The 24,017-nt window shown below is 41.5% G+C and overlaps 2 protein-coding genes across 2 annotated transcripts; both read right to left on the bottom strand.

The window, feature by feature from the left end:
- Nucleotides 1-769: 769 nt before the first annotated feature.
- Nucleotides 770-17,549, bottom strand: pdgfra (platelet-derived growth factor receptor, alpha polypeptide). Its single transcript, XM_005478878.4, has 29 exons — nt 17,332-17,549; nt 14,836-14,911; nt 14,481-14,756; nt 13,846-14,109; nt 13,347-13,495; nt 12,350-12,509; nt 11,743-11,935; nt 11,307-11,422; nt 10,926-11,225; nt 10,578-10,844; nt 10,307-10,431; nt 10,048-10,216; nt 9,747-9,936; nt 9,475-9,590; nt 9,251-9,377; nt 8,956-9,152; nt 7,905-7,999; nt 7,457-7,589; nt 7,045-7,149; nt 6,565-6,675; nt 5,946-6,099; nt 5,168-5,328; nt 4,745-4,860; nt 4,094-4,216; nt 3,893-4,004; nt 3,710-3,809; nt 3,418-3,523; nt 2,430-2,662; nt 770-2,346 (listed from the first exon to the last, which is right to left on the bottom strand). The coding sequence occupies exons 2-29, from the start codon at nt 14,891-14,893 to the stop codon at nt 2,199-2,201; spliced, it is 4,404 nt and encodes a 1,467-aa protein (XP_005478935.1). The 5' UTR covers nt 14,894-14,911; nt 17,332-17,549; the 3' UTR covers nt 770-2,198.
- Nucleotides 17,550-21,589: 4,040 nt separating this feature from the next.
- gsx2 (GS homeobox 2) lies at nt 21,590-23,204 on the bottom strand. Its single transcript, XM_003439936.5, has 2 exons — nt 22,710-23,204; nt 21,590-22,474 (listed from the first exon to the last, which is right to left on the bottom strand). Exons 1-2 carry the CDS (start codon nt 23,083-23,085, stop codon nt 22,134-22,136), a joined length of 717 nt encoding a protein of 238 aa, XP_003439984.1. The 5' UTR covers nt 23,086-23,204; the 3' UTR covers nt 21,590-22,133.
- Between the last annotated feature and the right edge of the window lie 813 nt (nt 23,205-24,017).

Genomic DNA, 24,017 nt, shown 5'->3' with positions numbered 1-24,017 from the left:
AAGATTTTGTAACAAAAGATGAAAAAATAACATATCTTTGTCTCACATTAAACTGCTGACCATGCAGCGTGAGATTTTTTATGCAGAAATTGTCTTTCATGTGTACTTTAATACTTTTACTCAATAAAATGTGTGTATAGTACTTCCAGGACAGGATCTGGGTATTTCTTTCATTATTGGTTATTTGTGTGTATTTGTTTGTGTGCGTACAATGACACTGATTTAGGCAAAAAGCAATTCTATTTCTTTTGCAATTTGTATTAGTTTATTAGAATATTATAGTCAGATGTAGGGAATGAATGCCATTTATGTAATTATTCTAATTATTTTTATTTTGCTGCATCTTCCATGGCATTTTATATCTCTGTAAGCATTTTTTTTTAATTAACCACTTTATTTTTCTTTATTCTGTATTGAAAAATGCCTCAGAAGTAATTTCCTATTACTAATGTATTTTCTGTTTGGGTGTGCAATGCTTAAAAATCACAAAGAGCAATAGAACATGATTTTTTTACATTATAAATCATTTATTGAAATATAAATCATCTGAATGTACATGATGTAAAATAATGAAGCACAGTATTGAATCATCATACTGGGTGTGATTACCTTTACTTACAGGTAGGGTACTAACAACAACACATCACTCACCCACACCACAAACATTCACATCCATACAGCCTGCCTTAAGCATCTAAGACCAAAACTAAACGAGGGCAAATTTGTCAGCAACATCAAACGACAACAGCAAGACCAAAAGACAGGAAAGTGCAACAACTGTATGTAGTTTATGTCACAGTAAAAGAGAAGGAGGCAGTGGCACAGCTGGTTCAGCAGCAGGAAGATACAGAGGGTTATAAAGAGTCTACAGATAATTGATGTATGACATCATATAAAAATGAATCTGTAGTTTATCTACTGTCTTCTTATAACTAGAACCTGCTAATAGACATCAGGACAACAGATAAAATATGAGGTTAGAGGATGTAACCTTCTGGTAAAGCACTATATACTTTTTATTGGCCATGCTGCCATATTTACTGATACAAAAGTCTTTTGATCTCTATTATTTTATGATTCTCACATTTCCATGAGAAAACTAATATTTTTGACTGTCTACTGTGATGTTTTAATGTTTCTCTGACTGAAGAAGGGAGAATTATCTCCTTTTTTTGTATTGGATTTCACAAAATTATTGTCTTCAATCGTGTGAATAAGGGTGGACAAGCTTAATATGTGTTTATAAAATATTTGAGTGCTATCCCAATAATTCTTTCTTATATAACAACTCTGAAGCTATTTACATTACAATCACACTTCGTTAGACAAAGCCTATATGACAGATATGACTGGGGACTTTATCTGAGAACAAATGTTTGAATTTGTATTTCTGCAAAAAGCGCAGTGCCAAGAAGCAACTCAGAAGCTCATTTCTCCTAACCATACAAACCGCTGTGGTCAAAATCTACTCGGTATTCACAAACTAAACATGTTTATATACTGATAAAGTAAAAAAATAAATTTGAATTACTGTATGTACTTAACCACTGAATACATTAAATGGTTATATACAAAAAATGCACATAGTCCAAATTTTGTGCTTTAAAATCCAAGTATTGCTACTGATTGTACCAGCATCAGGTGCTTCTCTTGCAGCAGGTGAGTATGGAGTGTGTTTACCTGCCAAAGTTGTTGCTAGTGTTGGAATCATATAGTTTAAATAGTGCACTATAGTGGTTTTATAGATACCATATGAATGACGTCCCGCGGTGTTCAATCAAAGTTCTGACCAACATGTTTAATTTGTCCCTTGTTGCTTATATTGCTGTTAAAAGAATGCCCGATAGAATAAAGCTCTGCAAAGTACAAAGACAAATTTGATCTTTTTTATCTAGATGTCTCCAACACACAGGCTCTGAGTCTTCTGAGTTCTTTGAGTAACCTTCTGCTCACTCTCATCTCCAGCCCACGGGGACGGGGGGGCAATGTCCGAGGGGTAGCGATGTCACCACAGAGTCATCCAGATACTGAAGTGGTTTTGTTCTGTCCTCTCTCTCTGATGGGGTGACTGATAGGAGGGATGGCGGGGCTAGAGGGTTGACAGAAAAGTCTTTGGTTCATTTACAGGTCTTTCTCTAGATTCCCATATCCTCACACCCCTTGTCTTTTCTGCCCATGCTATATAGGCTGAGCAGTTGTCACAGAAAGCTGTCTTCCACCAGGTCACTACAGTCTAGACACATCTCATCCAGCAGCGTGATGTCCTCCAGAGTCTCACCCTCGCGCTTAGCAAAGGTGGAGCTGCTGGAGCCTGTCTCAATGGCGCTCTCTTCAGATGTTTGAGAGCTACAGGGGGCATAAAGAACACACAAGTTAATCTCATCTGAAGCGTAACACTGTGAACTGCAGCAAAAGTCACTGACTTTTACCTGTGTCTGTTCCTCTTTCCATATTCTTCGTCAGATATAGGGTCCAGGTCAGGAAGGGGAATGATGTAGCCACTGTCAGAGCTCAACCGCTGTTCATCGAAGCCACTTTCTCTGTCCTTCAGCTTCCCCTGGTTTTTGTAGGCGATCCCAATGTAGTCCTCATTTTCCATGCATACCCGAGTAACAGCAGGGTGGTCGCTCTTCAGGAACTCGTGGTTTACTCTTTCGTATTGCTGAACAAAAAACAACATGGGCCCATTAGAACTAGATACCATTACATGGTGGAAACAAAAGATATAACTTTTTCCTGTTGCACAAAAGCAATGATGATTCAATTCACAGAATAAACATAGCACTATGGAGCCACAGGACTGGAGAAGTGCGGTATGTTGTGTGTAATCACTAGCTCATTTGCCAGCTGGATGGTGCGATCTAAACTGAAAATTACATATCTCATGCTAGCGTGAGGTGCTAAAACAGGAGCTGGTTCGTGCTCTGCCACCAGCCATTTACACTGTGGGGAAGGCAGAGGTGAGGCCGGTTTGATGTGCCATATGTAGTGGGGTCATTAAGACTGGGTGTTGGAGGCAAGAACTGGGGCTGTGTCATTAGGCCAGCCGCTCTGACATCCAGCTGCTGCATTTGCACTCTAATCACTTGTAGGTTTGTGTGCTTGCATCTGTGTGTATGTGGGGTTTTTTTCGTTGTTTTTTGGTTTTTTAAGAAAAAGCGAGAGAGCTTACAAAAAAATCCAAATGTAGAGGGAGTGGAAAGGGCTTTAAATACACAGCCTGCATTTTAAACACATACTTTGCTTGGTAAATGATACCTAAAAAGCCAATAAACAGCCAGAAAATGAAAAAAATAAAAGGGTAACAGAATGCACAGGTCCAACCATGAGGTCAAGCATGAGCAGAGGTAAATCTTGAAAGCAGGTGTTAAGATTCCACAGAGCTCTGAGGCTGTAAGAGGTCACAAGGAGACTCACCCTCTTGTAGCTGGAGGGTAACAACGAAGCTACTGTTTCACTCAGACCCAGGAAAGATGGCCTCTTCTCTGGCTCACTGTTCCAGCACTTCATCATCATCTCATACCTGAAAAAGCAACAAACATGTGATCTGATGCAACTGTCGAGAACATACAAGCTGTCTTGCACTTTGTAAGTTTATCTTGACAGATTCCAGATGCTGTATATATATAGTATGCTGTATATATATATAGCTCAGAAACTAACACCCCAACAAAGCAACTGTATAACCATTATGTGAACCCCTACATACACATCATGAGGTGCGTGCTCTGGTTTTGACATCCTGTATCCACTCTTGATCTTGTTGTAGAAACTCGAGTCCACCACCATCCCTGGGTACGGGGTGCCACCTTTGCACAGAGACATATTCACGTGAGTTTCTCAACCAATAATTGGATTTGCTTTTCTTTAACAGAGGTTTGCTGGGACTCACCCAGGGAGAATATCTCCCAGAGGAGGATGCCGTAAGACCAGACGTCGCTCAGAGTGGTGTACAAGTTATCAAAAATACTCTCTGGTGCCATCCACTTCACCGGGAGAAAAGTCTGTTTTACAGCAGAAACAAAATCTTCAGCTCTTGTTGAATCTCTTATTTTTTTAAACTACAGTATAATTAGAATTAAGAAACACTTACGCTCCCTTTGGACACATAGTTGTTGTCATGCATGATGTCTCTAGCCAGTCCAAAGTCACAGATCTTCACTATCTTGCCCTGAGAGAGAAGGACATTCCTGGCTGCAAGGTCTCGATGTACACACTGTTGAAAGAAAGTAAGGAAACCTGATTGGCACTTCATTGAACGACATAGCTGTTCTCAGTTCTCTCTTAAACTCATATTCTCTTCCAGCTCAAACCAGTACACTCTGCTCCCATAGTTACTCTCTCAAGTACATTTTTAATGCAGTTTCATAATGCTTTATAAAGCATACTCTTTGTGTATACATGCCAGTTGGAGGGATGTCTGTGACCACTGGATATTTAGGGATAATAACTATGAAGCTGAATGAAAAACTTCTGGCTGCAGTGCGTCCCTGTCTGGTAATTCTAGCTCTGGCTGTGCTGCTACTATATTCAGTTCCTGGCCTCTCTCTGGAGTGGGCTCAGCAGCCTTCACGGGACTGCTTATCACACAACCGCTGATTTCCTTAGTTCGCCCCTTTGGCCAGTATGGCTGTCTTCATATAGGTTAAAGCACAAAACCTACAACCTGCGATTAGTGCAGAGGGAAGCAGGGGAATGCAAGGTTGTAGATCTGTGCGTGGAAAAAATTTTCTTTTAAACTTACATTTTTGGAGGCAAGAAACTCCATGCCTTTGGCCACCTGGTAGGTAAAGCTGAGCAGGTCAGTGGTGGTGAGGCCTTCATTTACGTCGTCTGACAGCATGATTTCCATTTCACCTTCTGGTTTAGAAAACACACACAAACATACCCTGAAGCGTTATGCGAGTATATGTTCAACGTGTATTGCAAATATAGCACTGCCTGCGCAAACCTGGCTTTTACTAATGGCAGGGAGAAATGAGGCATTATTATGCATGTGCTGCAATTATCCTCTCCATGTAATTACAGGGTTTTACCAGTCCTAAAATTCTGACAGGGTGTACCCCCTGGCTAAAACACTGACTCAAACATAGCACCAAGGCCAAACAAGTCCACATCAATAACTCTGAGGGCAGAGCAAGAAGCAGGACAGGAAGACGGTGCGTACCACTCGAGCCTTTCTGCGAGGGTGGATGGTCATAGTTAGACCGCTGGATATCTGAGTACTTGGAGGCATTGCTCATCTCCAGCATGGGCACATACTGAGTGCTGTCAGCCTGCTTCATATCCATGTAGTCCCCTTTGCTTTCAAATGACAGGATCACATAACTGGGAGCAAAGACAAGAAAGGAACGTTGTTAGTGATGGCAACCTATAGCAAAAATACATTTTACAAATTATGTGCATGTCAGTTTATATGTGTGTGTGTCCTTAAATCCTCTCACTCCCCTAGGCTGAGGTTAGAGGAAGATGTGGTTGAGGATAACATGGTAGCCAGGATTAAATTGTGTTATGGTCATTTTGAGGTGTGGTCACTGTGAGTCATCCATCAACACAGATGAGCCTCAAAAGAGAGTGAGAGAGGGCTGCTATTTTACCATGAGGATTTGGGTGGACACAATTAACAGGTACCTCCATAGTAACGCAATTAAATTGAAAGCGGAGACCACTTCAGACTGTGATCTGATTAGGCAAAGATGCCAGACAACCTCCTCAACCATGGAGAAACTGGTGATAGAGTTACTGATTGGGGGTAGATGGACAATGTGAGTGCATGTGTTGTAAACGGTTGCTTGGGCTTGTAAAGACTTGAGGATGTTTGGTCTTTTTGCAAAGTACCTTTTGATAACTGTCTGCACGGAAAAAAAAAATATCATTCCACAAATGAAAAATACATTATTTGTGATATATGTGCAGATGTGAGAAATATCTTCTATATGTTGTACCTCCTGCTGCTTTCATCTGCAGGGTTGATTCCAAAGATGTCCAGCTCCTTCTTGTTCTTCTCGGGGTTCAGACTGAGGAAGTTCTCCCTGTTCTTGTGCAGATAGTTAACCAGGTCCCCATAGAAGCAGTACTCAGTGATAATGTAGATAGGGCCTGGGAACAACACAGAAGATGAAGTCGTGCATTGGCGTCAGTCTGCAGGCTAATCTTATCAGAGGCTCATAAAAGGCTAAAAGCACAGTCAAGAGGGCAAGCCTCCACTTTCCCATAAAAAGCCTATTAAAATACCACACCCAGCAAGAGCTGAGGAAGGCTGTCAATCTTTTTGGGCTGTTACGATTGTAAATGTCTACAGTTCCCAAATCTGAAAGAGTGTTTGTGTGAGTGCGTGCATGCAAATGTGGGTGTTATTGTTTGTGTGTCTTTGTAAAGTGGTGACTAAATTACATAGGAGAAGCAACAGTGGTTATGATAAACAGTCATTATACTACCTTACATGTTTGCTTATGAAAGTGTGTGTGTTTGTGTGTGTGTGTGCATGTGTCTCTATGTGTGTGTGTGTGTGTGTGTGTATGTGTTTATGTGTCTCTATGTCCTTGGTTTGTGTGGGTTATTTACCTGACTTGGTGCATGCTCCCAGGAGGTTAACAATGTTGAGATGGGGTCCAAGATGAGTCATGATCTTGAGTTCAGACATCAGGGCCTGTTTCTCACTGGAGCGTGCTGTGGCTGAAAGAAGGTACAGCAAGCATGACTATCACAGACAGTCAAAGCAACCACAAGCCACTCAGTCCCATATCTAGAGACTTTTATCATAAGATATGGGACTAAAGACAAAAATCTTTCACTGTAGTGTCCTGTCTTCACTATAGTGAAAACTCTTAGGTATTTTTCTTGTCTTTACAGCTTTCACTTTACCACCCCCCTGAGTTCCTGCAACAAATAAAATCAGCTGTCAGCTGTTTTCCCAGTAATATATGATAATGTATATAGACAGACCTGTGCCACTGACTGAATTCATTGTTAGAATTTTTTCAAGGCTTATTTTATTTACCACTGAATTGGCAGCAGTTATGACATGGCAACGGTTAAACTCACGTTTCAGCATTTTCACTGCCACCTTCATGACAGGTTGCGAGCGGCTGAGTCCATAGGCGGTGCCCTCTACCACCTTCCCAAAGGCTCCAGAGCCCAAGATACGACCTGTGAAAGATGCGACAACAGGGGATCAATTTCCTTGTGATAAAAACAAAAGAAACTGCTCAGGCATACAAACACATCCATACACACTTTGCATGCTTCTGCTTTCTCATCTGTGACTCTTTCCAGTGATTGACTGTCCCCTTGATCACTGACTCAAAACAAATCCCAGGCAGAAAAACTTCAAGCTGGATTAGTTTATCACACCCTAACTTCAAAGAAAGACTGAGCCATCCTGGCTGGAACATCCCAGCAGGGAGGCCACAGAGCCTCTATAGAGTTAGCATATAAAAAACGACTGTCAGCTCACCAAGCACAAGTCTGTCACGGGGAAACTCCCATCTCGAGTCATAGGGAAGCTGCATGGGATCCACATAGATGTACTCATGACCGTCTGGGCTCACAGATTCTATGACCCTCCAGCGGATTTCATATCGTGGTTTCTGGAAGATGGTTAATTGCATAAAAGATGCTTAATTAACCTTTGCAAAATTACTTTTGTTCTAACAGTATTGGGGTCTTTGTTTTGCAGATCCACCAACAAATTAAATTTCCTTTATTGTCTCCAAAGAAAATTTTAAGTTCAGGAGCTGATTATGCAATATCCAAATATCTTGCAGGTGAAAAGACTAACAGTGTCCAGTTGAAATCTCAGAGTAAAATCTGCAGTTCATTATGTATGCTGAAAAAAGAGAAATGGATGAACAGGTGAGCAGGTGAGAAGTGGGGATAAAATGCAAAAATGATCACAACAATACCTGTTTCCAGATAACAACCAAGACAATGAGTGAGATGATGACAATGACCAGGAGCACCAGCACAGCAGCAGCTACAGTCAGCTCAGGGTGAGGGCCTGTTCAAGAGGAAATCCAGCAGTCACACATGTTAAATGGATCACGCATTAATCAGGTGGATGCAACATGTCTACTGAAATTCTTGCAGTGAAATGTGCTTTATTTATTACATAAGAAATATGAAAACCACAGGGTGTGCAGAGAGTTAAGCAAAAAGTCATGTTGAGAAAACAACACAGAAGTGGGGGGGATGGGGTGGAGATGAGGAGCTGTTGTAGGGAGATGGGGGTGAAATTGTAAAGCTCATTTGAAAGGACCAAATGGCCTAGTGATTCCTGGAGTCCCAAAATTAGCTGTCAGAAGAAGAGCCCCTTCCTGATGACCCACTGTCAGAAGAGGATATTGTACAATGTGATCAGCTATATGAAATGTATCTTTTATTTTATCATTAAGCACATGTCTATGTGACTTTTCACCTAGTAACTTGTGTGATGAACCTATGCAGCTACTAACCGCTTCCTGTCTTCAGAGAACATTTAGATATAGAGAAGTGAAAACCTCAGCTCTGAGTTCTGAGAATAACTCTGTTATCTCTACCACACACACACACACACACATACAGACACACAGAAAAGTATAAATAAAAGACGCAGACAGTCATGCGACGCAGTTCCTGTGTTTCATGGCTGCCCTCGCGAGCGAAAGAACTGCAGTGTTTGTGTTTTCTAAACTCAGGAGTCTTGGCTAAAGAAAGAAAGGCAGGGTGATTTAAAGAAATCCCCTGTCACCCACCATCAGTTGTGCCACTAAAAAGTCATCAGCTGACAGCTGCTACAACACTGGCAGAGCTAAGCTAGCCCTAAACAGTCTTTACAGAGCACATCACACCCTGAGCGTCAAAAATTAAAGGAAATTTGGAGGATACAAGGCGGAAAAAACAACATCGTTTCAAAGCTAGGTTAAAAAAAGGAGGTTATTGAAGAGGATGCAGTGAAATATGTTTGTGTGCTCTCACCATTGGACACCAGTTTGACCTCCCTGCTGACAACAGCCATTTCGTTCCTGGCCAGGCAGCGCACTGCCATTGTGCTTTCCAGATGACCAAACATGACCTGGCTCTCCAGGTTATTGTCTTCATCAATGTGTGAGTCCAATGTGATCTCAGTGGAGTTGGCAGGGATGGGCACCCACGAAGACGAATCATTAGCGCAACTGGATGGTAACAGCAGTAAAAAGACTATGTAGTGCATGTGTGTATATAGAGAGGTCCAGAAACAAATGAATGTTTTCTCAAAGAAGACTGGACGTACTGTTTGATATTCTTGCAGACAAACCACTCCACCATGGGTGTCGGCTGCCCTCTGGTAATGCAAACCACAGACTGGCCTTGAGCTGAGCCATGGTGGACGTCCATCAGATCAACAATGACTGCAGGCACTGTAACACAGTCAGTGTAAGCATGAGAAAAAACACAGACTTTAACTGAGGCTAAAAGGTTGTCAGAACAGTATTCATGGGATTTGATTTCTCTGACCTTTGACTTCAAGGATTAAACTGATATCACGACTTTGGTTTCTGTTCTCCACCCGCATGGTGTAGTTCCCGCTGTCCTCCTCCTTGGCTCGGATCAGGGTGAGAACACTCATGTAGCTGTAAAGAACAACACAATCAGAAGTTCCAATAAGCACCCAGTAGTGACAGCTCACAGTCGCATCAACTCTAACTAATTAAAAGGTAAGGTAGCTAATGCATGAGAATTTTACTTTGAGGTTGTCATTAGCTCTGCTGCCATTAGTGGCGTTTCACCTGATTTCACTGGTCTGCTGGAGGCTGGTGGAGATCTCTGCAGTCACATCGCTGAGTGGGTAGCCATCTTTAAACCAGCTGACATGAACACTTGGGAAGGAGTTGACAACAGCCTTGAACTCCCGGACTTCATCCAGCGCTGCAGATTCGTATTCTCTGAACTCTGGCTTGACGGACAAGAACTCACTTGCTGCGAGACATGAAGAGAGTCCAAAAGATAATCAGTAATATATCATTGTAAAAAGAAAGACCTCAGAAATAGTATACATGATATTCACTCTGGATAAGGAAGGTTTTATACCATAAACTTGAATAGCTAGTTGTTTCGTCTGGCCACTGTTACTCAGTATGTCAGTGATGGAGCAAGAATAGATGCCGCTGTCTTTGGTTGAAGCTTGTGGGATGGTCAGGGTATAAAAGATCTCCTGAGTTCTCTTATTTTCTCGCACTGTTTTTGTACCACGATTTGCCTGCCAAACAAAAAAGGGATATCAGAAATGCTTAGTTGCAAACAATTTTAAAACAACATTAAATACAGTTGGAGTCAAAATGACATTCACCAGTTTGCCAGGATACTTCCAGTGATCTTCCAGAATCTCAGATCCCCGAGCCACACAGGTGACAGTTATTGTGTCGCCCACCAGCAGAGCAGTCTTTTTCGCTGTCAACTCAACATCCAGCTCATCTGTGATACAACATTTTATCAAGTTAAAATGATGGTGTAGAGGTAAATCTTGATCAAAGAAGTTCAAGCTGAAAGCTTAGAATTAACATGTAGGATGCTAAACTTGTGTCTTTGTCTTACATATTCACAAATGCAAGAAAACGCACCTGTCGAGCCATGGACGATGTATTCCTCGCTGTAGAATTCGTGTCCATTTATGACGGCCTTGCAGACATAGGTTCCAGCAGTGAATATCCCCAAAGCGCCCCTCTTGCTGTCATAAATACTAGGCACAGGCTGCTGGGTGTCACTGTTAATCAGAGTCACGTTAGCATTTGGATCAGACACTCGACACTGGATCTCCATCTCATCATATCCAGACAGGACGTGGTAGCCAAAAGGTATCAGTGATTCCAGAAAGGGGACATCGGGGTCTGTGTAGGAATAAAACAAGATTATCACACCAGAAAATAAAATCAAACACACAAAACACACAAGCTCAGAATACTCCATACCTGGAACATAAATGTAGATTCTGCTAAATTCTGCTGTATCCTCAGCGAAAGTTCTACTATAAAAGCACGTGTAGTAGCCAGTGTGGCTTGCTGTGGCACTATCCACTGTGATGGTGCTGATAAACAAGCCGTTGGGGTCCTCCTGCGTTTGCTCAGATACATCGATTGGCGTCTCCCAGCCCAGGTTTTCCTGTCCATGACAGGTCAAGGTGAAAGGGGTGTGGAGAGTAACTACCATCTCGTCCAGCTTTGGCAGCAGCAGAGGGACTGAAGATGATGGGATCATCCCTGCAGTGGGAGCTGAGAGAAGACACATACAGTGGGTCATAAATCTTCTATAGGTCGTAAATACTCTATGGTCTGCCAGTCTGTCTTTCTTACCTTTCATGTGCAGGTTAAAGGAGAACTGAGCAGTGTGAGAGCCACTTTGAGCAATTATGGTATAATTTCCATTGTCTTTTTCCAGAGGATGCCTGAATTTCAAAGTGCTCAGATACCTGGGTAAGAAAATGATAAATATCTATAAATTTTAAATAAGTTTCCCACATGTGTAAAGTGAGCATTATGGTGACACCAGCTCATCCATCTTAGCATGTTGACAGAAAACACCCAATCTGGCTCTGGACTTTTACACTAAAATCATATTTACATCTCATTGTCATACATGTCTTTTTAAAAAAATGTTGCTAGTTTTGCTGCTTCTCATGGGAAATGTTATGTCAGACAACCAGCATAAGACCTTCAAACTAAATAACAATAATGTCAGTGTTGAATTTTCCTACCTATAAATCTAACAACAAAGAATATTTTTCCTCACCGATTTCCTCCCTGGTGGCTAGTAGTAGTAAAGAGGTAGTAGTTCACTTGTAAGTCTTTGCCATCTTTCATCCATGTCACTTTGGGGGCTGGGTATGCATCAATAATGATAGTAAACTCTGTCTCCTCAAAACTGTGGACAAATTCTGTGGATAAAATCCCACTGTGGTCCATGGCCACAAAGGAATTCTCCTCTGCAAAAGGAAAAAGCAGACGACTGCAGGTTAAAATGGGTTAAAGTGAGTGAGGAAAAGTTAACAGTGGTGCAAGTCAAGGACTGGGAAGAAGGCACATTGACAGGGAGGCTGAAGGTGAAATGAAGACCTGACACACATCTGTTGAACCCATCCTATAAAACACAGTAGCTGATGCTGAAAGCAGGGATGATGCTTTATGGTCGGATAGCAGAAAATGACTTCCACACACTGCTGAAAGCACTTTGTGTGCATATGCGAAACTACTAATTTGACCTGAATGATGATGAGAATGTTAAATATATATGATATAATTGACTTTAAGTTGGCCGTTTATGCAGTTATTCACATTATTACAGCTCTGCTGGAAACTCATTGATGGTATCTAGGAAAGCTTTCTGAGGGATGACTCACCAAAGACGGTCACAGCCACCTTTTTGACTCTGACCTCACCGCTTTTGTCTGTAACAGAGCACTCATAGGTGCCACTGTCCTGTGAGGCGGCTCGTGGGATACTGAGGATGTAGGCGACCCGCTCAGGAAAAGTTTCCTTCATCAAAACTGCATCCTTAGCCTATAGAAACAAAAGAACAGTGTGAGATCACCGGAGAAAAAAAATATTAGCAATATGATATCTGAATGTTGTAATTCACCGAGTTTTCCCTTTTACAGATACAACATCTGTATATCAGAATCTGTATGTCGTGGTGCTGAAGGCTAATGGTTAAAACACTTGCTAGGCCACAGGAGATAAATTAGGATCACAGAGGCTTTTAAAGAGCCTGTAATTGCAGCTGAGACCAAAACCAGGAGTCATAAGTCCTGTGTTCCTACCCTGAACATCTCTGGAAAAGGGCTTAAAGGAATCCCATGCAAAATGTGCCACATAGATTAAGTATGTGAATATAAACAAACATAAGTTGCAAATGAAACTTGCTCTGACCCTTCAGCGTAACACTTTAAAAGCATTAAATGTTTAGCTGGTTTACAAGTGCAGACAACATCTGTACAACATGTCTCAGGGTCAGTGGGGTCAAAGATTTACTATGGTTCCTATTGCCCTTCTTTTAAACTGCTTCTTTCCCTCAAGATAGCTGTGGCAGTTAACTCCATGCAAAAGTGCTGTGTTTGGCTTACATCCTCACAATAAAGACCCAACCTTCAGTTGCTGCTTTCCTAACACATAATTTGTAACCACTAAAGGCTGTCCTCTGAGCTATATTCCACTTGCCACTGCTAGCTTTGGGTCCAAAACCATTATTTTCTTATTTAAGGCTCAGCACTGCTGGCTTGGAAATGACACTGGGTAGAAGGACACACTGCAAGATGAAGTGGACAAGTGGCTGAGGCTGTATAGGAGACTAAATTTAATTAAAATAGGAAAACACAGAGGGAAATGACTGTATCTTGCCTGTTTTTTAGGATGGAGCCACTGCTGTTGAAAGTCCAGGCCAGAAGGAACGATGCATGTGATGTTGAAAGGCTGCCCTGCTCGCAACGTCTCTTCACTGGCTATTACCTCCATGTCAGAATCGTCAAAATCCTTCCCCTCCATAGGGTCTAAAGAGGGACCAGCGAGAGCATTTATCAGCAACACAATCTCTCACATCACGTGTGGCAGCCTGATTACCGTGACTTGATTTATCGCAGAGCTGTGGTTATACACCAACACACACACAAACACACAGAGAGTGCAAACATGCATGTGAAGTCATCCCACTTCTGTAATAATGACATAATGTCATGCAGTGAGATCACCCTGTAGCCTTCTCTTCATAAACAGGGGTGTTTCCAGCTGTTCAGTTATTCTTTTTTTTATCTTTATCCTGCCACTTACCATCTCTATAGCTCCTATTTCTTTTTTAATAAAGAGAGTATATCATACTACAACTACACTTGTCTTGACTTACCATTAGATATTACAGTGTAAATAGAACTTCGGACTATCTGGCCATTCAGAGTGGTTTCACACTGGTACTGCCCGGGAGTTAGGTTGTTTGAGAAGAACCCTTCTTTGCTGTTGTATAAGGCATGCAAAGCCTCTCCACTGGGGACTTTTCTCAGGATGACGTAGGAGTCCCAGTGAGACACACGACATGGGATGTTGAATCCATAATTGTCCACGGAGACAACCAGGTCTGTGGGTAACTCGGGGACAAATGGAGCATGTGGATCTAGGTACAAAAAGAGGATTTTTATAATTTGCTTCATGACTTTGTTCATTTTGCTAATGCTCTGTTAAAGTGAGGAACAATTTAACCTAATATCCTTTAAATGTCTCTAAAGCTGTATTAACAAATTCACTCTTTTGGCCTATTTCAACTTTGATAGATTCGGTGAAGAAACGACAGGAAAGCGGGGACAGAGAGAGAAAGGGAAGACATGCGGCAAAGGGCCACGGGTCCCGTGGCGGTCGCTCACAGCCTATGGCATGTGGCGCCCGCTGAACGCGAAAAACCGACACCCCCACAAATTCACTCTTGTGCTCTAACCCGCCCGAGCAAACGTTATATGGTATATCATAGCATATCACCAACATATTCACCTGGGACAAAAATATAAATTTCTGCTTCATCAGCTTCCAGTTCTTCATCCGGGTCTTCATATTTGCACGTGTAATAACCTGTGTTTTCTACCGTTGCGTTGTATATGAAGAGTGTTGAAGTGTAATACCCCGGATAAACCAGGGCGTTTTTCTGCAGCGGTTCCTCCCAAACCACGTGTGTTTTAGCGGTGCAGCTTATATTGAAGAGGGAATTAGGCTGTAGGACAAACTCCTCCTGGTCAGACAAGATGGTTGGTGGAAGCAGTCCAGAGGTAACTAAGAGACAGTTTGGTAAACATCAGAGAAACAGCTGGGAAACTATCAAAAGGATTTACCTGCAGACTGTTTTACTTACCTGAAACCAAAACCACCAAACTGCCCCCAAAGAGGACAAACGTCTTCAGCCAATCCATGACTATGGATGCTTTGACCTGTAAAGACAAGCGGTTATTTACTAAAGACGAGGACACTTTATCCGATCTTACATGATTTATCCAATTTGAAAGCATTAATGTTTAATAAATGGATCAGTGGGGTTTTCACTTTTGATTTTTGACTCTTAGTTCCTTTAAGCCCAACTTTAAGTAATTATATCGAGCATGCGCTTGCTATGCCTGTGGTGCCACACATTGCTTTAGTGCTGAAACTGTACAGATATGAAATTTATTGCAGATTTGCATCCATTATTTTATTAAGAGGAGAATTACGATTCTCAAATTGTGACTCGCAATTGTGCCTTTAACCCCTTTAATGTGAACCATGAAAGAACTGCCAGAAATCTTTAATTTTTTGATAATGGAGTGTTTGTTAGACAAAAATACATATATAAAAATATATCAAATTTTAATCTGATTATATATGATATTTAATTTGTATCACATTTGCTACACAAGCCATATTTTTACAATTTAGTCGTTAAAAAATTGTCATGCAATTCATATCATTTTTGAGGGTAAAAAAAAGTCACGCTGATGATGTAGAAGTCTCAAAAACTCACAAAAACACATGCATTAAATATGATACGCTGGGTTTTAAAGGGTTAATAACTCCGTGGTACTTTGAATAGGAGCCAGCGGTTGCTGTTCCCAATCGATAGAGGGCGACACAGTCCGCCTTATAAGTGCATCGAAGCTAATCCCCCTCCTTGCTTACTCGCTCTCTTAAAGCTTATCTTTTCGCTTTATAGATGCACATTTAGTTTTTGCATGGAATGTAAGCACAAATTGGTTGCACATTGTTCTGTTTCTCCCCTTTTTGTTACAGTTTTAAATGTACCCATTAAAAAAAACACTGTTATCAACTGGATAATAAGGTCTCATACCTTGTCAAATTTAGCCCATTATTCCGAACAATTCTTTACAAAGATCGTGTTATGTCTGGCTTTTTCAGGTAGCTCTGCAACTATGATCCCCATATTCTTTGAAGCTGATGGGCGATCAGGGATCTTTTTACTTTTTCTTTTTTTATCAGGGGCAACATAATTTGAGTGGCTTACTCAAAGAAAACTGTTAAAGATTAAGCTCCCCTTCAATTAACTCTCTTTAAGTAGTTTTCTTTCTTGTTATATCTCAAAATAGGTTTTACATGTGACGGGGAGGTCTAGATTCCATTTTCTGTAACTTCCCTGGTCCCAAACAATACAGCTGCTGGTCCCTTTGCTGTTTCCTGTGGCTGCCCGCTCTGGCTCAGTCGAAAAGAACTAAATTATCCATGGGTAACCTGGGTTTGTTTAGCTCTATAATTAGCGCGCCCAGTGTGCACAAAAGTACATATTCGCGTGGGAATCAGTTGACAAAATGCCTAATCCGTTTGGCATGTTTGTGCACTCGCGTTGTCTCAAACAATTTCGAGAGGGGATTTTTCAATTGCATTGGCTTGGCAAGAATTCTCTAGCCACTGCGCGTAAATCTGACTGAGCCTAAAGTGGCAGTAAGACTTCGTGCACGTCCCGATCCACTTTTATTTCCACTGCTCTCCCAGCAGGAGACTCAACAAATGCGCCACAGAGCAAACGCATCCTCCGCTGGGCTTGGACACAGTTGAGCAACAGCTGATATTGGCTTATCTCAACTCTCACTGGGTCAGTTATGTACCATAATTTTCCATTAAAAAAAACTAAGAAACCGTCGAATACAGTTAAAATGTTTTAAATTCTTGTGAGTATTCACTCTTGAAATTCTGACCACAAGCGGTATTCCTCTGTTAAACCCGTTGGTGACATGACCCTAAAAGTTCTTCCTTTCTTCTTTTTCTCCTCTTGGATCAGTTCAGCTGCCGCTCGAAATCTCCAGTCAGCCTTATTGAAGTGCACCCAGTGCAGATTTTCCATTTTAATTCCTCACATTCCAGGGACAGACTAGAAAACAATGTGATGTACAATTTCCAATGTGTTTCTCATTAAATGCCAAGCAGCATCCCACAATGGAGCCTTCAGTCTTCGAATTGACACCTCCAGCTGTGAGCCTAAAACCGAGCGCTTTTATCCAGCAGAGTCAGCATGATCTCTCCGCTTGGCGTCCAGGGGTGAGACCATATGGTGCAAGGGGGAGAGGAAATCAAACCCCAAAATCCTTTTGGATTGTTTAATGCAAAGCCTGCATACAAATTGCAGGGTCGAAGGGCTCCCTGCGATCCATATTAAGTGAATGCAACTTTTAGATCAACTTTTCTACTAATATGATACGAAATGATATGGTGCATTAATTGGCTAAACTAATTAGGAATACAATTAAACTCCATCTAATCTTACAGAACAGTAATCTATTATAGATTTCCCACTCTTTAATTATATCAAAACGAGACAACTTTTCAAAAGACTAAGAAAAATAGTTTCAATCGACCCCTTAATTACCTTATACTAATCCCTGCTTTATATTCCTTTCGTGTAAGTATATCCACAATGAATTGGTCACTCCAAACGCCGCAGCATAAAGGGTCCTTTGCAGCGGTTATAATCCTCAGAGGTCCTGCTCTGTGAGAGCATATGTGCCACCCTCTGTCCGCATCCACGACTGCCTTCACTACTGCGCTCCAGCTACATCGACCTGTAACTGATTCGATGTTACAGTCCACCCTCCTCCCACCCGAAAAAAAGTAATCATCTGTCTCAAAGTAAATAACTCCCAGGAAATGACCCCCCCTCCCCTTTCTCTTCTTTCGAGCTCCGAGACCCTTTTCAAAGTAAGAGTCGGGCGTATATGCCGGCTGAAATCTGGGCACAACATAGCATTTTCACTGGACTTTAGTCGGATAGGAAAACTTCTGAAAGTAAAACTCTTCATGAGATATTTTTGGGGAACTTATGTTGTATGTGATTATGTTTAGCTTTGATGGATATTGCATTTTGTGACTAATTTTATTAGTGATTCGTGTTATGAAGGGTTTTCCTCAAATTAAAACTTACTTATTTCTATGTTTTCTTGCAGGATCCCCGTACCCTACAGTGAATACAGTTCTCAGTCGGAAACCACGAACTGCGGCTCTCGGGAACGCATAGAGGGCGCTCCAACACCACCATATCACCACCTACCTTTTAGTTTTTGCTTCTTCTCTCTCTCTCTCTCTCGCTCTCTCGCTCTCTCTCTCTCTGACTCGAGCCTTCTCGATGAGGGACACACACACACACACACACACACACACACACGCACACACACTGGCACACGTGAGTCAGCTGTTTACCGAGTGCTCATCCAAGGCTATTATTTTTTCACCGTATCTCCCTTCACCCCGGGCCTCTCCTGGTGGGCTCACAAAGAAGAATGGGTCCCTGTGAATCACCTATCTTTTGGCAAAGCAGAGGGGTATCAGACCGTTGTCTTTGCATGGAGCAGGGCCCCGGGGCCGATGTTTCACCCCCCACCCCCAACTCCATACGGCCCCTTGGCGCAATTACTTCCACATGTTAGGGAAAAGAACTGTGTCCTTGTTCTCCAAACAAAGGATCTCAACTTCGGAAGGCAGAGCTTAGCTCAGACCTGTTTTGCCTCGTTTTGGGGGGATAAAACTGCTCAGTTTTCAACAGTTCTAACTTCCGTAAAACGTTACAGGTAAACTGAAAAAAGTTTTATTTACTTATTTCTTCGTGTGAATAAATTCAGCACAAAATGAAGCAAATACCAGGCTTCGCTAATAGATTTCTTAAGAAAAAATCATCACAGTTAATTTTCACAACAAATAACAAGCACAGCAAACGCCTAAATATTCCAGATATAGGCCTATACTGCATATAACTCCAGAGTTCCTGCATGGTGACTGTCTTGCCACCAACTCTCCACCAGGGGGCTTTGACAAAAAATATAGCGGTATTTAATTATATGTTAACGGCAACGTTCAGTTGCTACATAACAAATAAACACATAAACATAAATAATATATATAAATAAATAAAAGACTGAGAAACTAAAATCATTACACCCCTCCATTTGATGTGTGCTTAAACATCCATTTTAAGCAAGAAACAACTTCTTGCTAGAGCAAGCTCAATGTACAACTGACTTTAACAAACATGTATATACAACATAACATGTCTCATAGACATGATAAGTACTTAAAGTGAGTACTTAAAGTACTGGATGGACGATGGCCTTTGGAGGGCGGTCCTTGCGGGAGCTGTCCAGGGTGCTGAACTGAGCAATTACTAGAGTTGTCCGTAACCTATTCAAATCCTCTCCTTTACCTTTTTAGCTCTAACCTCTCTATAAGGCCAGGCATTAAGTGGATTTTTATAGATCAATAGAAAACGAAAACAGTGACTGCATGAAACACAACATGCTAAACATTCACCAGAACCCCGCATTATATTACGATGCATATTAAAAACAATTCCAAAAACCTCCAAACAGTGTAAACAAGGAAAAATCGGAGTCATTTTGGATCAACAACGCAGCATACAAAAGTAATATATGTAGTTAAGTTCATTTAAGCTGATATTAATGCAAATATACGAGGTCTCCATAGCGCTCCATGTGTGAATGTACCTGACCCTGTTTATACAAAGATGGATGTAACCACTTGACTTTTACTTTTGAAAGGTCAACGTAATAATTAATTATCACCTCCTTCTCTTACACACACACATGCGCGCGCACACACATTGTATATCAAACACACATAGAGAGATCACCCCCCCCCCACACACACACACACATACACACACAGAGAAGGAAATTGGCCACCATATACATATATTAGTTAATTACTATAGCCTAAATAGTACAAATTTCCACTGTAGCTTGGTCCGAAAAAGTAACCCAGTATCATAATTTAAGATTCATGCGTTTAAGTGTAAAAACGTTCAGCTGTTTAACGTGAGATCAGAGCGTGTGTCCCGGAACAAACCCGTTGATATGTGATTTAAATGAATGGAATAGATATATGTGTGGACGATGAATGCTACACTGCTGACAAATAAATAAAGTGGACCTCTCCTGGAGAAAAAAAAAAAAGACAACACCCCCCTCGGGTACTTCAGCTTCTTCCAGCCCATCTCTCCGCATGAGACAGCAGCTGCACCCGGCTCAAAAGCGCTCTTATTAATTGTCTTTTGTCATGCGTAATTGCTGTATTTTCAATGGTGGCCGATGCAGGACGACTTTGGAGTGCTCTCGTTTTTCTGTGCATTAGTTGGTATAGTCCCTTTACTGCAGAATGTATGCTCCATAGTCTCAGCCTGGCATTTTTTCAAATAGCTGTGTAACCTCCGTGTGATCGGAAAAGTTCGTCATTGTGACAGTTATAGAAGAGATAGCCGTTCGACCTGGAAAAAAGGAGCTTCAGCCCATCATTATATAGACCTTACAGTTTGAGGTCACGTCCTGTGGGGCTGAAAAGGGGGAGAGTCTTTGTCGAAACTGTGGTTTATTCTATTGTTAATAGCTTTAAATGCTGCACTGGTCTTTCACACCTGCAAGGGAACTCTAATTCGATTAATAGGAACTTCAATATATATTCATTAGATGGCTTTCCCCCAATAATATATGATCACCAGCGGGATGTGAATGGGGACCATTTATTCCTGCTCTGAATGGGCCTGCGTGGGACCAAAACTTCACCTGCTTCCCCTCTCAATTAGGAATGTATCCCAAACTCTGACAGAAACGAGTTAAATTAGGCGTCAGCTAATTTCCAGTGGCCCCTCCTACGTAATCCCTCCTCAGAGCCTTTCCATTTGAGCGTGCCCCCTTTAATTCACCATAAGTTGAAAGGTTCAAATAGTGCCTAATGAAACAGTGACTAAATCGTTCTCTGTCGCTCGGAGGAACCCTGTAGCTGTCTCTCAAAGCTCTCTCAGCACACAGCCGTCGGGGGTCCTGGGCTAAATGCGAGTCCCAAGGCAGGACAATCTAACCTGTCAAAGCCTTTGCCCACTTCTATATATACTTGTTCTGTGGTTTCAAGCAATAGCAGCATAATCAACCAACGTGGGACCGAAAACGCAATTAAACTCGCTTTGGACAACCAAAATCTTTTCAAAAGCGAACATTAATGGACTATTGGCTGCTCCCCGGGGGCGTTATCGGGTACCCTTTTGTGGTCACATCTAAGGAGAAATTACACTTTCATAAAGCTCACTTCATCCATTTTGAATTAGATAGCTAGATCTTGTAAATTGAGCTCTGCTGCATAATGTTCCTAAATAAAATACGCACAGTGGACATTGAGGTGTAACAGAATAAGACCACTAGTTAAGAATGACAGCTTAATAATGATAGCTGTCGTGACAGAAACACCTTAATTCGGTGAAATGCTAAAAGATAACTGAACTCACGGTTTAATGAGCCAGTTTGCGATACGTGTCTGCTTTTATTCTGAGGCTAGGAAAGTACAAAGTCTTTGTAATACAATAAAACAACTTTATCTTTTTTTTAAGGTGGTGTTTTAATTTTTTTTAACATGTAATTGTGTTTAAATTATATTATATGAGGGGGCCTTTTTTCTTCATAAGATTACAACGAATGTACGTTTGAAACCTTGTAATAATTCACTTATAATACTGAATATTTACATATTTTTAATGGAAAAGTGAAAAAAAAATCATTTCTGCGAGCAGTTTTTAAATCAACTCGACTCTCAAAGACTCAAAAATTCGTTTTTTTCACTTTGCATTCATTATCAGTGTTACAGATATTAGAGATTCAGGTGAGCATGTGCATAATCAATCATAGTAAGTCAATAGTGACAAATTATTAGGTCAACTCGTCATGTTTATTACAATAAATACAGATATACAAAGTTTACAAATTGTTACATACAGGTTTCGGGTTTACACGTCAGACCTTTACTATTTCTTGGGGTTTTCTGTGCTACACGTCACTGACTGTAAAAGGATTTCCGGCAATAACTGAAATCATTTACTGGGGATAATTAACAAGGTAGTGTAGGTGAGAACCTCAAGGGGATCCACATAACGTCAGTCACATAGTTGGTCATGTTCCCAAATATTTCACGAACACCTATCCACACTGGTTTTAAACATTAAACATTTGTTTTGAACATTATAAAGAACATGAAGCGAAGAACAATTAATATTTTCAGAACTTCTGCTCAGGCTTCATGCAGCAGATATTTGGCTCAGGGGCTGGGTGATGCCGTGATCCATAAATGCAGCAGGGCAGAGGACGCGCCAGCAGTGGAACTTGTTGAGTCGAGTTGCTCTCAGATGGGAGACACCTCTTTCTCTTCCGAGACTGAGGCCGGAGATAGAGACTCCTCGTCTTCTGACCTTGAATAGTCTGTGTGGCTGGTTGTGCACTTGCAACCACTGTGCGCGCTTCTTTGGGTGGCTTTACCCTCTTTCTTGTGCTTCACTCTGCGGTTCTGAAACCAGATTTTCACCTGTTTCTCTGACAGGTTTAAATATGTAGCGATTTCGATTCTCCTGAGTCTAGAAAGATACATGTTCGTGGAAAACTCCCTTTCAAGTTCCAGGAGTTGCGTGCTTGTAAAAGCCGTGCGCATCCTCTTGCCATTCTGTATGTGGTTATTCTCGGAGGCACCTGTTAGAGGAAAAAAACATTTTTTGAGTCATGTTTTAGTTCTGTACTTCCTCTGTGAATGTGCGGTCATTCCAAGACAGGCGAAATGTCGCGCGTAAATCGTCGTGCGTAAAAACAAAGTGCATACCATTGATCTTACTGCTACAAAGTACAACGCGAGCTCTAATAAGTACAGAAATATGTGCCGGACAGTAGTTCTAGTCATGAGCCGAGACAGTAGAAAACACGTGCTTACCAATAGAGAGACAATGGTATCTCCTGGGATCTGTGACGCTGAAGGTGGGCGTGCAGACAGGTGTATGTCCAGGGTGAGCGAGTGCAGGAGACTGCTGATGTGCTATTCTCTGACAATACTGTGGCTCTGCTCCTGGAAACTGACTCTTCAGCATGGGAATGCCGCTGCGGGAAGAGTGGATATGGGATGTGACGCACAGTGGACAGACACAGAAAGTCCCATTTTTCCTGGAGGGGCACACCGGAGCGGTGACAGTCATTACGCTCGGAGAGTGCATGCTGATTGGAATAAGGAAGTCTTGTCCCGGATGCTCAGTTGGTCCAGGTCGCACCGTATCCTTGATTATTAAAGAATCAACATAAAATGACCTCGACATGGCTGCGTCGCTGATAAGTGATCGCTCCGTGAGCAGGATGATTGCTGCTTCTCATCTGAGCCCCTCGGGATTTCCAAAGGTGCTTATGTTTGATGGTCAAACAAAAGAGAGCCCGAGGAGGGTTGGCCCTGCAGCGTCACCCACGTGCGCACCCGGCTCTTGGGGTTTATACTGTCAGTGACCTAGACCACGTGATATCTCATATGGGCCTCCAATCACAGCTTCAAGATTTACTTTTTTATGCAGAATTGACAAAAGTCTTGACTGGTAACATAAAATAATCAGGAATTTTTATTTATTTATTTATTCCTTTTCAGAACTGTGTAGAAAGTTCTACAAAGAAATTTTTCAGCAAATTCACACTGACTGAAGTATTACTTTGTAATATCTTTGAAACAAAACCTAAAAAAAATATATATATTGCAAACATTTAAAATATGCTTGTGAGATTTGAAAATTATAAACTTGTCACTACTGAACAGCTGTTTGGAAACACCTGCAACTATATCAATAAATTGTTTAGTGTCCACAACACTTCAAATTTCTGACAAAACGTGCATTACATACGCCATTCACTCTTCTTTTCTTTTTCTTTCTTTTTTTTCAAATTTGACCTGCAGTCAGTTATTGGTTTATTCACATTCTTTTAAATTACTGAGTAATAAGTCTGACATACAAAGGAACGCTATATAGCCAAGGCTAAGGATTGATAGTTCGCAAATGAGATTTAAGGAATTGTCCACGCGACCATAAGCAATAATTGCTTTGCAGACTAATCGTGCTTTGAATCCGGTTGGTCCAGGTTTCACTTCTAGCAATTAAAGAATTATGAACTCATGGCGAGTCTGGACTGGGGTTATTTGACGGCGATTAGGATTCAATTAGAAAGTGTTTATAATGGCCAGTCTGTGCGGGGGTAAACAGGCAGCTAT

The sequence above is a fragment of the Oreochromis niloticus genome, linkage group LG23, assembly GCF_001858045.2.
Source record: "Oreochromis niloticus isolate F11D_XX linkage group LG23, O_niloticus_UMD_NMBU, whole genome shotgun sequence".
In the NCBI taxonomy this organism is placed as follows: Eukaryota; Metazoa; Chordata; class Actinopteri; order Cichliformes; family Cichlidae; genus Oreochromis; species Oreochromis niloticus.
The sequence above is the reverse complement of the archived record's forward strand: the minus strand, read 5'-3'. Positions and strand labels throughout refer to the sequence as shown.